We start from the raw sequence: 13,485 nt of genomic DNA on the forward strand, positions 1-13,485 counted from the left end.
TTCCAGCATTAAAATCAGTGATAGAAGTTGTAAGGTCATATGTGTTCAATTTGATATTCACACACCCTCCATTACCTACTGTATTTATTTGCCATTTTTGTCAGACACAACGCAGGCTGTACCTATAGTGATCAGCTGTATCCGGGCGGTGGTCACCAAGTCTATCAACAGCCTCCTAGTTCACTTGGTCTCCATGGTGATGGGTTGGCAGACCACAGAGGAGCCCAGTGGAGCCTTGTTCAAGCAAAATGTACCAGAAAGTATCCTGGCTAAAATACCAAAGGAGTGGAACTACACACCACAGGAAGCACGGGGAAAAGATACTTCTGTTAAGAGTACGCACAGACTGAGTGTCACATTTTCAAGTGAACTTTAAAATATTTAGGCTTGTATTCCAAAACTAACAATTTTTCTCTTTCCAGCTGTCATATCCGGAACAATCGAAGCCTTGTCCTTCATTTTCACCAACCTGCCCTTGGCCGTAGCGTCCGTGCCTCTCTCTGTCCGCTTCCTCTTCCAAGTGGCAGAGAAGCACCTCTCCCAGCATACCCGGCAGCTGCGCTTAATGGGCCTGTTACTCTGGGCCCTGTTAGGCTGTCTGATCCAGGGTCTAGAGGACTCAGACACACTAGAGCAGATCAGTGGTCTGGCCCTGGACCGTGGGGCAAAGGAGCCCCTGTCCCTGCTGGCTGAGTGCCTACAGGCTACCATGGGCATTCAACAGAAGGTATGGGCTAAGGTCTAAGTAATAATAACAATACTATCAATATTAATAAGTAGGGGTGTACAGATTAGGGCATGGTAGAACACTATACTAGGCTTTTATGGTTGAAATTGTATATTAATGCTATAATTTCATCATATTGATGTCTGCCAACTAATCATCTGTCTGTCAGGGTGTTCCCAAACCTACAGTACACAAAGTGCTGCAGACTCTGGAGGAAAAAAGACCCAAGTGGACAAGTATGCAGCTGCAGAAGGCCCGAAAGCTCTGCTCAGACAGGTGAGAGGTCAACTGAGGGGATTCAGCAGGAGGTCAAGGTCAGAATGGTATTGATGTAGTTTATATTGCTGTTTTCATGCATTCAGGAAAATGCTTTATGCACATAATCCATCATTAGAATCTGTTTGTATTGATTATTCATGCACACCATGCAAAAAAGGCGGTATCCTTTTATTTAGATCACTTTAATCGTAAAAACAGCTTTTTATAAAATGAATTTCCCAGTACATAAGTTTTATGATGTATCAATAGTTAGATAGACTTTGAGGGCTGATGAAGGAGGAGGTTCAGACTGATGTGACTGAGTGATGTCATATTCAGCTACTTGACATTGAATATAAATGCTGAATAAAACAATGAAAAAGAACGCAGCTTAGACATGCTTTTTTTTAATTGAGCGTTCAAATTCTGATGTATCGTATCATCCCGATCATTTTTCATTGACGAGCTTCATGATCAAGATCAATGGATCTCAGATGTGTTTGTTGTGGTGAATGATGGACACACTGTCTGACTGAGTGGACTGCAGCCTGGAGTGATGGGTAAACAGCTTTCACTTTGGGCTGATCTGTGACCTTTGGCTCGCCGTTTTGTAGCTCGTTCCCAGAAATTGTGCCTCTGGTCGCTCACTACATCATCACAAACTCTGGTTACATCCATCCTCATAAAAAAGTGAGTCAGCGCCATAACACAACATGTACAATTAAAAAAAGGAGAGAAATTAAATAAATAAAAACTGTGAGTAGATTATGGCCGGTTCTAGGAAATGCTGTGTGTTTCAGTGACAGAAGAGGGGACGGTGGGGGGGGGGGCAGTGCGGTGGAGCGGTGGGGAGGGGGTTGAGTGGAAAAGTGAAAGAAGAGTGATTATGTATCACCTGTCGGAGGCATTCAGTGGGATCATTACTATTCATTAAACTAACCTTCACAGGGAAGTGACGGCCTGGCTTGTAAACAATCAGAATACAGTGTCAGAAAGAGAGAGAGCGGGAGAGGGGTGTAATAACTCCAAAAACAACTGGCACTCCACTCACTGGCATTTTGCGCGTACACACACACACACACACACACACACACACACACACATACAGAGTAAACCCCTCAACAAAGAACATTTGCCCCTTGCCAGCCCTCCCACCTCTGTTCCCTCATCCCACTTTCCCTCCTTCCTTTCCCAACTGCAACAACCCCCCCCCCTCCTCCCAACGCCACCCACCTTGTCTTTGCAAAGTAATTTGTAGAGGAGAAGATTATTGTTCTCCATCATGGTGACCCTGGCTGGGCTGACGGGATGCATACACAGATGAAGATGAATGCAGTTATTCCTTGGCGGAGGTCTGCCTCTTTCAGGGCACATTGGCCCTAATGACATGATTGATAGGCTGTCCCAAATCCGGAGGGGCCCTCATTAATCACCCCGCTGACTGAATCCAATCATCTGCTTCACCTGCACAGTGATGGACAGGAAAGGATACAGCGCAGGTGCTGACACGGATGCACAGCCACCATCGCCGACAACACCACCGCCGGGCCGCCAGGCAAAAGAATGAGGGGATGTACACGGACGAGAGGGGACTCCTCTTCCTTTGCCACTCTCAATGTCAAGCAGCCAATGGCTGTCTGACAGGCGACACCGTTTCTGCCACCTTATAATTACAAAGGAGAAGAGAGGGAGAGAGAAAGAACAATGACAGGAAGTGTATGTGAAGGAGATGGTTTGATGGACGGTAGTGTGATATCCATCCATACAGGAAGGGCAGGAAAATGATGCGGGCGTCTGCCAGGGGTGGGGACTGTACATGCATGAGGACCTTGACACGCAATTACACACACACATATCCACACTTAAGAACACACACACCAATCACTTTTAGTGCACCAGCATCCTTCGGTCAAAATTCTCCTATGTATCTCATGAATGGGAATTGAAAACAGTGAAAATTATTTCGTTATCTAACCCTCAGTAATTTGTATTTCTCACTCACGTTAGCCTTGTCCGGACTGCATGGTTTCTCAGAATGTTTAGTGAAGCAAAAAGATATTTCTTTTCTTGCCAAGAATTGCATTTTAAGTTCATTTTCCCTCTGGAGTGAATGATTTCTCTAAAAACTAAAACTAATTAATTCAAAACTCAGGAGTCATGTTTCAGCTAATTTTCTTGTGTATTGCAAATTCCAAATTTTACTCTAAATTCTTCTCCAAACTAGAATATTCTTTTCCAGCCAGAGGTGGTGTAGAGACACAAGCTGACACCCTCCCTCTTCCTGTTTCCTCTCCTTTCTCTTTGCCCCACTCTGTGATTTTTTTTTCCGTCTTTGTGTTTACTTTCCATCTCCTTTTCCCATCTCTGTTTCTCTCTCAGCGTATTTGAGCGAGGGAAGGAGAGCGGAGTCGCTGTGGCTGAACTGACTGAGCAGAAAATAGGCCTGATGCTGCTGGAGGTCTGCCACAAAGCAGGTGGCAGCGACTACCTGAGGCAGATCTATCACATCATCCAAGGCAATGAGGTAGGGAAGCACTCCCTCTCCTCAGCAATTAGGTGGCTGCTGGCCTGAGGCCGCAGGCTGTTCAGGAGGGGGAGACAGAGGGAAGAGGGCTGCTGCCTGTGTGCAGTCTGCTTGTTCTGATCTTCTGTTGTTCGGGTGACCTCAAGGGTGCAAACCTACAGGGATTTCCTGTGTTGTACGCTCACCACATGTAGAGGAGAGGGAGCCACATGTAGTTATTCAGTACAAAACTCTTTGGAGGAAATCAGAGTGAGAAAGAGCAGCAGTTCCTTAAAAAAAAAAAAAAAAAAAACTCAAGTAGAAGTTATTTTAGCTAAACTCGCTTCAGAGAAAAAAGTTGAACAGAATGAAAAGTAGAAGTTCTCTAGAAAGTGCCCAAGTAAATTGAAGTAAATATGTACAATATAGATATATATATATACAGTACACAGCTGGTAAAACAAGTGCTCTGAAGTGAGTATGGTCCCTAGAAGAATAAGTAAAACGTACATAAGAAAAGCTATGTACAGAGATTCAGGTTATTTTAAATGGTTCCATAACTCTTCTTAAGGTAGGCCTGTTGACATTTCTCCTTTAGTGAATGTCAAACTGGAACATCCTCCACCTACAGTACAATACATTTATATCCCAAAATCAATCCCCTGTTACTGTATCACAAAAGCACCAACTTATGCTTCTCTATACACTGCATCACATCTACTTATGAACTGTTTTCTAATGGATCTTTCACTGGGAAAAATAATTAATTATAGGATGAGGCTGGCAGTGTTCTGTATTTTTCTTTTATTGACAACAAATTCCATTAAAGAAAAGTATATTAGTCTGTTTTTCAAAACTTTCCGACTTATGCACCCAGGCACAATGGTGACTACACTGGACAGTTCTGTTTTTAGAAGGGAGATGATGATATACTTCTATTCTAAGGAGAGTGTTATTTATATAATGATAATTTTGTAAAATAGACCCCCTGACCCCAATGTGCCAAACAGCATAGGAGAAACTGATTTTTAATGTCAAATTGTATTATTAAATGTCTTTACCAGTTTTAATCACCTGATCCATTTATTTAGTAGAGGCAGATACCTCTGTGGGTAATTCAGCTCAAACTAAAAATCCTCTGAACAATAAACACTGAAGGAATCCTAACTGGAAGAGATTTCAGCTGGTTGCAATATGCTGTCCTCACCACTAGATGCCACTAAATGCCCCTATATCTCTTTTTTTCCCCCTTTTTCCCCATTGCATTCAAGAAAAACAACACAGCATGAAAAATCCTCAAATGCTTGGTCAATGACACTAATAGTGGAGGACCTTCAGTGATCATCAGGGCATATATGTGCAGAGGTGCAGCAATAGAGTTGTTGAAAGAGTGAGGAGAGGCTACACTTGTTGATGCTCATGATGTTATAGACCTGCTCCTCCTATACCCCGTCTATTAGGAATAACACAAACATAAGTATCCTATACAGTATGCTGCTTTTGATGGAATCCGTGATCCAGCCATAACTCTGCGTATAGCAAGTTAATAGAATGTGAATAGGATTCCCAAGTAGGCTCCGAGTTACCCTCCTGGCAGCTCGAGTATCTCTGCCTAGCCAAGGTCGAGGCAAGAACACACAGGTCAGGGACAGACCGGGCTGCTGGTGAGGTGGAGGGATAGGAGGTTCACAGGCCATGTCAAACTGACGGATGGGAATATAGTGGATTCACACCAGGTTGCCCATGTACACACACCCACAGAGATGTACACACACTCATTACTTTTTGCTGTACGTCTTGCAAGACTCCTGTGCTACGCAACCACAGCAAAGGTTGCAGAAACAAAATCAGAAAGTGTACTAGCACCCTGAAATCCCTTCTGTTTCTCTATAAAATGTATATTTGTTCTCTGTTTCTCTATATCTGTTCCTGAACATTTCATTAATTTTACCTTTATGAGGCTGATCCGTTGGGAATGAAGAAGGAAAAAAGTTCTGTCTGAACTTGATTTAGTCAGTAAAATGTAAACTTTTTGAGGTGCTTTATCATATTTGAATATTATAATAGTAAAAATAATGTTACAAATGTCTGTATGCTGTGTATGCTGATTGTCCTTGAGTATGATTCGCTGCTCTTTCAGGGTGAGGAAGTTAAGTTTTTCTTGTAAATAACATTTTGGCCTCTCAGTTGGTCTTAGCTTTTCAGCTCTTTTCCTGACACAATATTTTCTGTCAGACTTTTTCAACCTTTTTCCCTCCTGTCTCTCTTGTGTTCTTACCCTCTCTTTCCCCTTCCATCTTGGATACAGGAACTATTGATGTTTAAACTAAGTGGAAGCACGAACTTGCCTGATAATCCTCCCTGCTTGGTGAACTTTGACCTTGGCTCTGAAAGCCACACGGACACTGCCGGCTTCAACCCTCTCCACCAATTTGACCACATTGGCAAGAGGAAGCTGCATCAGGTTTGTCATGTATTTTCAGGGATATCATCACAGTGTATTTTGCTAGCAAAATTACGTATGCATTTATTTATTTTAGTTCTATTAAATGGTTTTGATGTTCCAGTGATTATTGGAGCTTCTTCATGCCTTCAGACTTTGTACTGTGTGGATATACTTGTGATGTGCAGGGCGTTGTCGTTTCAACTTTCTCCCAAGGCCAGAAGCTTAATGTTGAAGGTTAGGAGCTGTTTGAGTCTCTAGTGAACTGGATACTGTGGCAATCTCTAAAGTTGTCAGGTCTTTCTGGGGGCTCGGCTCTCCTATTCTCCATAGGTCGCTGCCTTTTTCCATGCAGAAGTTAGGCTGGCAGGAAGAAAAGAACACTGAAAAGGTGAACAGATGAGAGAAGAATCCTTTTTCATGAAAGAATGAGTAATGTTAAAGGAGAGTGCATTCTTAAAGTGCACTTCTTTGGGGCTTTGAACCGTATACCCTCTTACCCCAAACTTACTCCCAGGAGTGCCACCACGATGTTCAGTTAATTGTTAGATTTTTTTTTTTCTCCATACAGGGGATAAGTCTAGCTACAGGTAGTTTTAATATGAGAGATGTCGACTTTCCCCCTCATTTCTCTCCTACTATCAAGGGAAATCCCGCTGATATCACAGAAAACAATCAACAAAAGCGAGTATTTCCTCGAGATAGGCTTGTGTGTGTCTTTTTACTTTTTCAAAAAATGGATTAGATGTATTTATACACACATTACATCCCTTGTAATGTAGCTGTGTTGCCGCCATTGTTTTTCAAGAACAGACACGTTTTAATCCTAAGACTTGGCCTGTTTTCGGCTTATCACAGGAGGCTGCATAGCTTTGCATAGAAACACCCTATTAAGAGAATGATTAAAATGCCTTCTCCGCTTCAGGTGCCTGTGTTGTTTGTCAAATAAAATGGAGGGTGGAGGGGAGGGGGGAGAAAAAAAAGTTACATCCATCAATCACCTACGAGGAAGGAGCAGAGGGGGGATGGATGGATGGAGGGAACGAGTGGAGTTCTCCTCCTTTTGTCAATAAAACTCAGCCTGGAGTTAAGAGTGACATTTTGGCAATCAAAGCAATCTGATTTTTATTTGCTTTCCCAATATGGTGCTAGTGCCAAGCGTGTTTGTGTGTGCGCGTGTGTGTGTTTACGAAAAAGAGAGAGTGAGAGCAAGAGGTGGAGAGAGAGAAGGAAGGAAGAGGAGGGGCTGGCGGGGTGCCATTGAAGATGGTAAGAAAAAAAGCCAAGCAGTCACAAGAGTAACGACTCCCTCCCAAAATTGATTTATCTTTCTATAAATGATGGCTACATCCCCCCAAATGGATTTATAAATTAATTGCTGTCTTATTGGAATAAAAACCTTCTTGTGCGGACATGATTGATCGCCCGGTGTCGGTAGCCTGCGCTGGGGACCCCCCTCCTCCTTTGTTAGTGGGTCCCAGCTGGAGCGGTAATGCACTGATGGTATTAACCCTGATTAATAACTAACAATACGCTATCCTCATACATCAACAGAGTGCAGTGGTCGACTGGGCATGGGACTGGCCGAGGCTGCTGCCAGCCTATCAGGGCATGAGTCGGGTCACCTTCAAAACTCTGCTGGCCAACAGGTAATACACTAATTTCACTCGTTACGTATACACATGTTCAATGACAGCGGCTTGTGCACACATGCAAACGCAGGTCTTTCTGTGTTTTCATGTTTCTATTACGTTCCTCACAGGTGTTTTTGTTTTTTGAGCGGTCTTTTCATGAAATAAAAGCCCTACTCTGCAGAGGGGTGCGCTGCATCAGTAGTGTCTTTACCCGTACAAAATAAGGCGCTCACTTGGGACTCCTGAGGCAAGTTTCCCTCCAACCCTGAATTCTCTTTTGACTTAACCTCGGCATAAGCTCCAGTCATTCGGGATCATGCAATCTCTTCATTAGAGGTTCAAAATTCCACTTTGTTCAAAGGCCAAGGGCTCCTGTGGCTCTCAAAATGGAGGCTAAGCTTTGAAAAGAACTTTTTGGAAATATTGCCATAATATGCAGTGTGTGTTGAATCATGAGATCCTGTCTTTGTTAAAGTACATGTGTGACTATTCATGGAAAAAAATGTAGGCAGATTTCTGTAATTGAGGTGTGCCTGCTCTTTGGGTACTTTTTAGGCCTTGACACAAACAGAAATATAGTTAGAGAAGAAAAGAGTGACGAGCTTGGTTTCACCTGATTGAAGAGTTTTTCACCCAAGTCCACCACCCCTGTCCCATCCTCCCCTTCGCCCCCCTCCTCACCCATTCTGCTCTGCAATGGGCATAAATATTTATGCAGGTATGTGACACATATTAGATGGCAATACTTCAGGCTGTTCCCTGTTCTCCATTCACAGCTGTCACGCTGCCAGCTATCAGGGAGCCATGGGGCTACTGCACCTTGTCTCCACGCCTACGCCCAATCCATTCTAAATCACCGCCATTGTAACACACACACACACACGCACACACCTTGCTAACAAAGGGCAAGCTCTGCATCTGCCAAGGACACAGGTCTAATAAGGGTGAAGTACGCGGCTCTGTGCTGTGCTGTGACGAGCTTTGTCGTCTTCGTGACTCTACTCCCCTCTTCCCACACATACATACACACTCTCTATTCTTCCTCCTCTTATATGCTGCTTTGTTGCATGTTAAAACAGATACTGTCATTGCTTGACTGAGCCAAATTAGTGTTGGGGCATACATGAATAGAAACTGAATGAAGTGGATATGAAGTTAGATAGGAGGAGAGAGAAAAAAAGAGATTGGACGCAGTTTGAGATTGTGAGTGACACGGAAAGAGAGAGAGAGAGAGCAGTCAATACTGACACAGCGCCAAAACGTATGAGGAAGGATGGGAGTGGGAGGGGGGTAAAGGTTATATAATTCACCCTAATCTCACAGTATCAAAGTGTCTGAGATTCTGCCATTTGCCTCATTAGCCTCTCTTTGTTGGGCCAGAGGAGCAGATTTCATGGAGGATTTGGAGAATGGCTTTGGTTCTGCCTGAGACGCTCGCACAGAGCAAGAAGTTAGTTTCACGGCTGGCGACATGTAAGCTGTCAAAGTTTTCCTCAGATCCATCTCCGACTCAAAAATATCTCCCTAGCTATAGAAGACCATTCACGGGATAAGCGCACTGATGTTGGATCCACTGATCCATTTGTTAGTGTAGATAAGGATAACGCTTTCTGCATAACGGCAGACTGAAGCGCCCTCGGTTGTTTTCACAGAGGCTTCACAACAATAACTCTTTTGCTCCCTCCAGTCGCTGGACAAACTGGAGGATATAATCTTTGACTTTTGACAGTGTTAATAGTAATGACACTGTGTCATACTGTACAAAAACACCTATCACTGTGACCTTGTGATGTTCTGTATTTTCTGTCTTACGAGTTTTAGTCTCCTTGAATGACTTCCCTTCCCTGTACACAGCCAATATATATTTTTTCGCTCCCTTGACTGTGTGAGTTAGCAGTGTGGCCCATTGGCCTCCTATATATTGTTACAGTGGCAGGACAGTTATTGTGCCCAGGGTTTATATCACATTCTAATGGAGCAAGGCTATGAGTTAAGGGCGGTAGGCTTTTACACCAGGGCTGTTAAATCACTGTTCAGATGACTTCATTAGCAGAGCAGGACACATGCTGAGACACTTGCGCCTGCACACACATAAACACTTGCACATACACTTTTCACCCCGCTACCTTGACGGTGTAGCCAGACAGGAGGGAGAGTGGATTTATACAGGTGTGTGTGTCCTTCTTTGTCACCTGTCACTTCAGCTCCCTCAGCACGATGGCTCATCCATCATCTGCAGATTGAGCTTTTCAGCAGAAACCAGACTGATTAATACTACCCTAGGACCCCCAGGGTTGACTGGCTGACTGGCTGACCTGACTTCCTGGCAGGCTGGAAGTTTCAATGGATAGATGGACGATTTGTGGGTGGGCTAAGTTTTTAGCCTGTTTGTTTTCTGACTAAATGGCTAACTAACTGATTGATTAATGCCTTGATTGGTGTGATAGGTGTAAGAAGTGGAAATGACTAGTGGGATAGTTTAGGTGAATTACAAGCTGAAGAGTATTTTGACTCAATGGCAAGTAGGTTGACCAGCCTGTTGGCCTTTGTATCATGTTTTCAATTTGTCCGTTTATCTGTCCACCCGTCTGTCTGTCTGTCTGTCTGTCTGTCCCATTCTCATGAATGCGAAAAAGTACCACTTTCTTGACATCACAGGAACGCTTGGAAGGAATTTCTTCAAATTTGGCACAAACATTCACTTGGACTCAGGGATGAACTGATTAGATTTTGGTGGTCAAAGGTCAAGGTCACTGTGACCATGCATTCATCTCATTCTCATTAACACAATAACTCAAGACTTGGCTCCGGCTCCTATAGACAGTAATGGAAATACAACACCCCAGTGTAATGTGCCATATTTATAACCCACCAACAAAAATACCGTCTGTCACTGCCCAAACAGCTCTCAAATATCATTCCCTATAAGTCTGCTCCGATTTTAACAGAGAGACAGAATAAGTAAGAGATACTTCCTAAAAAGAGTAACCACTGTTACTTTTTCACTGACCTCCATGCTGCTTTCTACTGTTTACTAACTAGTTCTAAGGCCTGTCTGTCACATTGAATGTAACAAAGCAGAAAAAAAAGGCATGCTCATCTGCCGCAGAGCCCTGTGTACAGCTGTAGTATACTGGCAAAGGGAATGATGTCTATAGCCTATTTTTAGTGGGTTTTCCCATGTTTAAAAAAAACCTGCGTACAACTGCTAAATTTGGTGTAAAAGGAGTATTTGGTCCTCACAAAACATGTTTTTGAACCTCACTTAAAAATTAAACTAATTCTGATGAAATTTCACACAAACGTCTAAAAGAATAACATGATGATGCAATGACATTTTATATCCAAAAGGTCAATGTTCAGCTTCAGTGTGATGATATTGGTGACACTATTTTGGATGTGCACCTTCAAACTGTGCTGGTTGTATAGATCTTCTGTGCTGCCGGTTGAAGATGAGTGTGAAGCATCAGTGTTTTAGAATTTGAAGCTTCCTTGCAGCAACATTTATATTTGAAGCATTGTCTACTGTCATGGCTGCATGTGAGTCTCAACAGATATGGATGTAAACTATAACTACAACTTGAATGATTTGCAGGGGCATACATATAGCCATAATGTGGTATTTGTAGTTTTTGATTATTTTTTAGTTTTACCCCCATTAGCAGGTCCTATACAAATCTGTAGTTGTATCTACAAAGTTTTTCATTTCTTACAAATTTTCTCAGAAAGACTTTTGATTGTCATCTGTGCTTTTGGTTTTCTTTTTCCTGGCATTTTACACATTTGCTTTCATAACCCCATCTTAATTATCTTTACACCATTTTTCTCAAAGTAAATCATGTATCTTTGCCTAAACACTATGATAGAAACTATTGTACAGTTGACATATGAATGAGATGTACCACAGAAATATCTTAATAGTCATACAATATTACCAATCAAGGTTCATGGGCAGACCTCAATAGGACTGCAGTATGTTTCAGATTTATATCACAATCCTGAAGACTATTCACTCAGTTGCTTTATTATGAGTCTTGAGCAGCTTTCAAGCAAGATTTCTTTTATTAAATGCAGAAATCAGCAGCATTGGATACCCAGGTTAAATATGTACTTGACGTTTCACCTTGAGCACATTGCGCACCAATGGCTTTGTGTTAATTGTCATGATCTACAGATTGAAATGTGTCCACATTGCCTCTCGCTTTGACTTCGACTTATGAGCCCTCATTTGTTGCAGAAGCATAAAGACAAAGTGATTCAACTGATGCGGAGTAGTTTTTTTTTAAAACTCGTGGTCTATGGATAACTCAGCTGCTTTGTCCTTGGTTTCCCTTTGAAATCCTCTTTTCTTTGGCAAACACTTGTTACTGTGTCACAGCATACTTCTGTTTGAAACAGTGAAAAACAACACGACCCCTATGTAGGTTGGAATTAATGGCAGCAATACTGGCCCTTCACTTTTCTTATTTAAACTCATTGTGTTACAAGGCCTCCATAAACCGTAGTCTGTGCTGTCATTTTTCCTTTTCTGTCCAACAAAAAGAAAGCAAATTTCTGAAAAAAAGTAAGGAGTTTTGCCACAGACAATACTCAAATTTTAACTGCCATCTGCCAAGGTGACTTTTTGAGACACTTACCTTGTGTCTGTGTGTCATGGAAGGTCCTCTGACCTGGTTGATAAGGGGTAGCCAAGTATGAGAGATGAAGCTTCATGTGTCACAGGGCGGCTCCTCCACTCCATCATAAGGACCTAATATCATCCAAGGACATTTGTGCTTACATCTACAACGCTGGTCCACTCTTCCAGGTACTGTTTCCTAAAACCAGCATGGGACAACGCATGCATTTGCCAAGCGTAAATTTAAAATTTGATATGCTTGTGCTATTTTTTTTACTGCTAATGTTTCACGTAAACGCAGTTTTATCTCACACATCGACAGTAAGAGAGTACTAGCAGCATTGACCCATAGATTTGGTAGCTTTATATGGTAAGCTACACTGTAACTACTGAACACTAAAGCATTTCCTCTGCATTGTCTCATTGTTGCTTTTACCCCTCAGGTCTATAACAATAGCAGTTTGTGGAAAAATGCCAGTCTGTGGCATTCTCTTGCTTGAGCGGCTCCTTAAATTGCAGCGATAGACGCTTGTGCTTTCAGGAAGTGGGCAATCGCCATCTGTTCCTGGGCTCTGCCATATGGCGGGCCTTTTTTCTCAGGGAATAAAATAAAAACAAATATGTCAGAATGTTCGTCTTCCTCCACGGACGCTGATCAACCTGGGGAGAAGCTGGATCTCAGTGTGTCTGGATTAATGGTCTTACTTTACGCTTCAGGGAATGAGGGAGTGCGTGCTTGTGGTTGGTGGGGCTTTGTGTGTGTGTGTGTGTGTGTGTGTGTGAGCTACATGAGCGTGCCTGTGTGAGGGTATGCACACGCTAATGCACATTTATGTACCTGGAAGTATTTCTGGAATCGTTTATCTTTATATGCGATGTTACCGTACCATTTTGAGCAGTTGGTTGCCCTAGTCTTGGAAGCATTAAACAACACAGGAGAGAAGAGCTTCAAGGTTAGCCAGAGTGACATTTCATGGCTGCCGCTGCCAAAGAAACAAGAAGAAACGCTCTCAAGCCATCATCAGGCTCTCCGTCTTGCGAGGCCAGAAATTCAAAAGACTTGTCACTTTTGAAAATCAGGAGAGTGTGATGTGTCATTGAGGAAGGGCTTCTTTCTTCTCTCGTCGATCCCCTTGTGTGTGTCCCCTCCGTTGACTGACAGCTAGGGATGGGAGTTTGTGTTGGTGGAGACAGAATACATCTTTTGTCTGCTTGGTTATACATGGTGTGTTTTGTCTTCGCTACCCCTGGACAGCACTGACACATTGAGGTTTTCATTAGCCGTAAGCAGGTGGCGGAGGA

General features: G+C 42.9%; 1 protein-coding gene across 2 annotated transcripts in view; it reads left to right on the forward strand.

Annotated features, from left to right (window-relative positions):
• kiaa0825 (KIAA0825 ortholog) overlaps positions 1 to 13,485 on the forward strand; it is a 130,933-nt gene that overhangs the window by 51,859 nt on the left and 65,589 nt on the right. Inside the window, exons 17-22 of one of the 2 annotated variants that reach the window (XM_042488197.1) lie at positions 105 to 335; positions 423 to 727; positions 897 to 1,003; positions 3,365 to 3,509; positions 5,797 to 5,952; positions 7,486 to 7,580. In XM_042488197.1, the coding sequence (XP_042344131.1) occupies positions 105 to 335; positions 423 to 727; positions 897 to 1,003; positions 3,365 to 3,509; positions 5,797 to 5,952; positions 7,486 to 7,580 (1,039 nt within the window). Of the gene's footprint in view, positions 1 to 104; positions 336 to 422; positions 728 to 896; positions 1,004 to 2,457; positions 2,563 to 3,364; positions 3,510 to 5,796; positions 5,953 to 7,485; positions 7,581 to 13,485 lie in introns of those variants that run through there. The other variant, XM_042488198.1, reaches the window with a different exon arrangement.

Source organism: Plectropomus leopardus, chromosome 6, assembly GCF_008729295.1.
Source record: "Plectropomus leopardus isolate mb chromosome 6, YSFRI_Pleo_2.0, whole genome shotgun sequence".
Taxonomy (NCBI): domain Eukaryota; kingdom Metazoa; phylum Chordata; class Actinopteri; order Perciformes; family Serranidae; genus Plectropomus; species Plectropomus leopardus.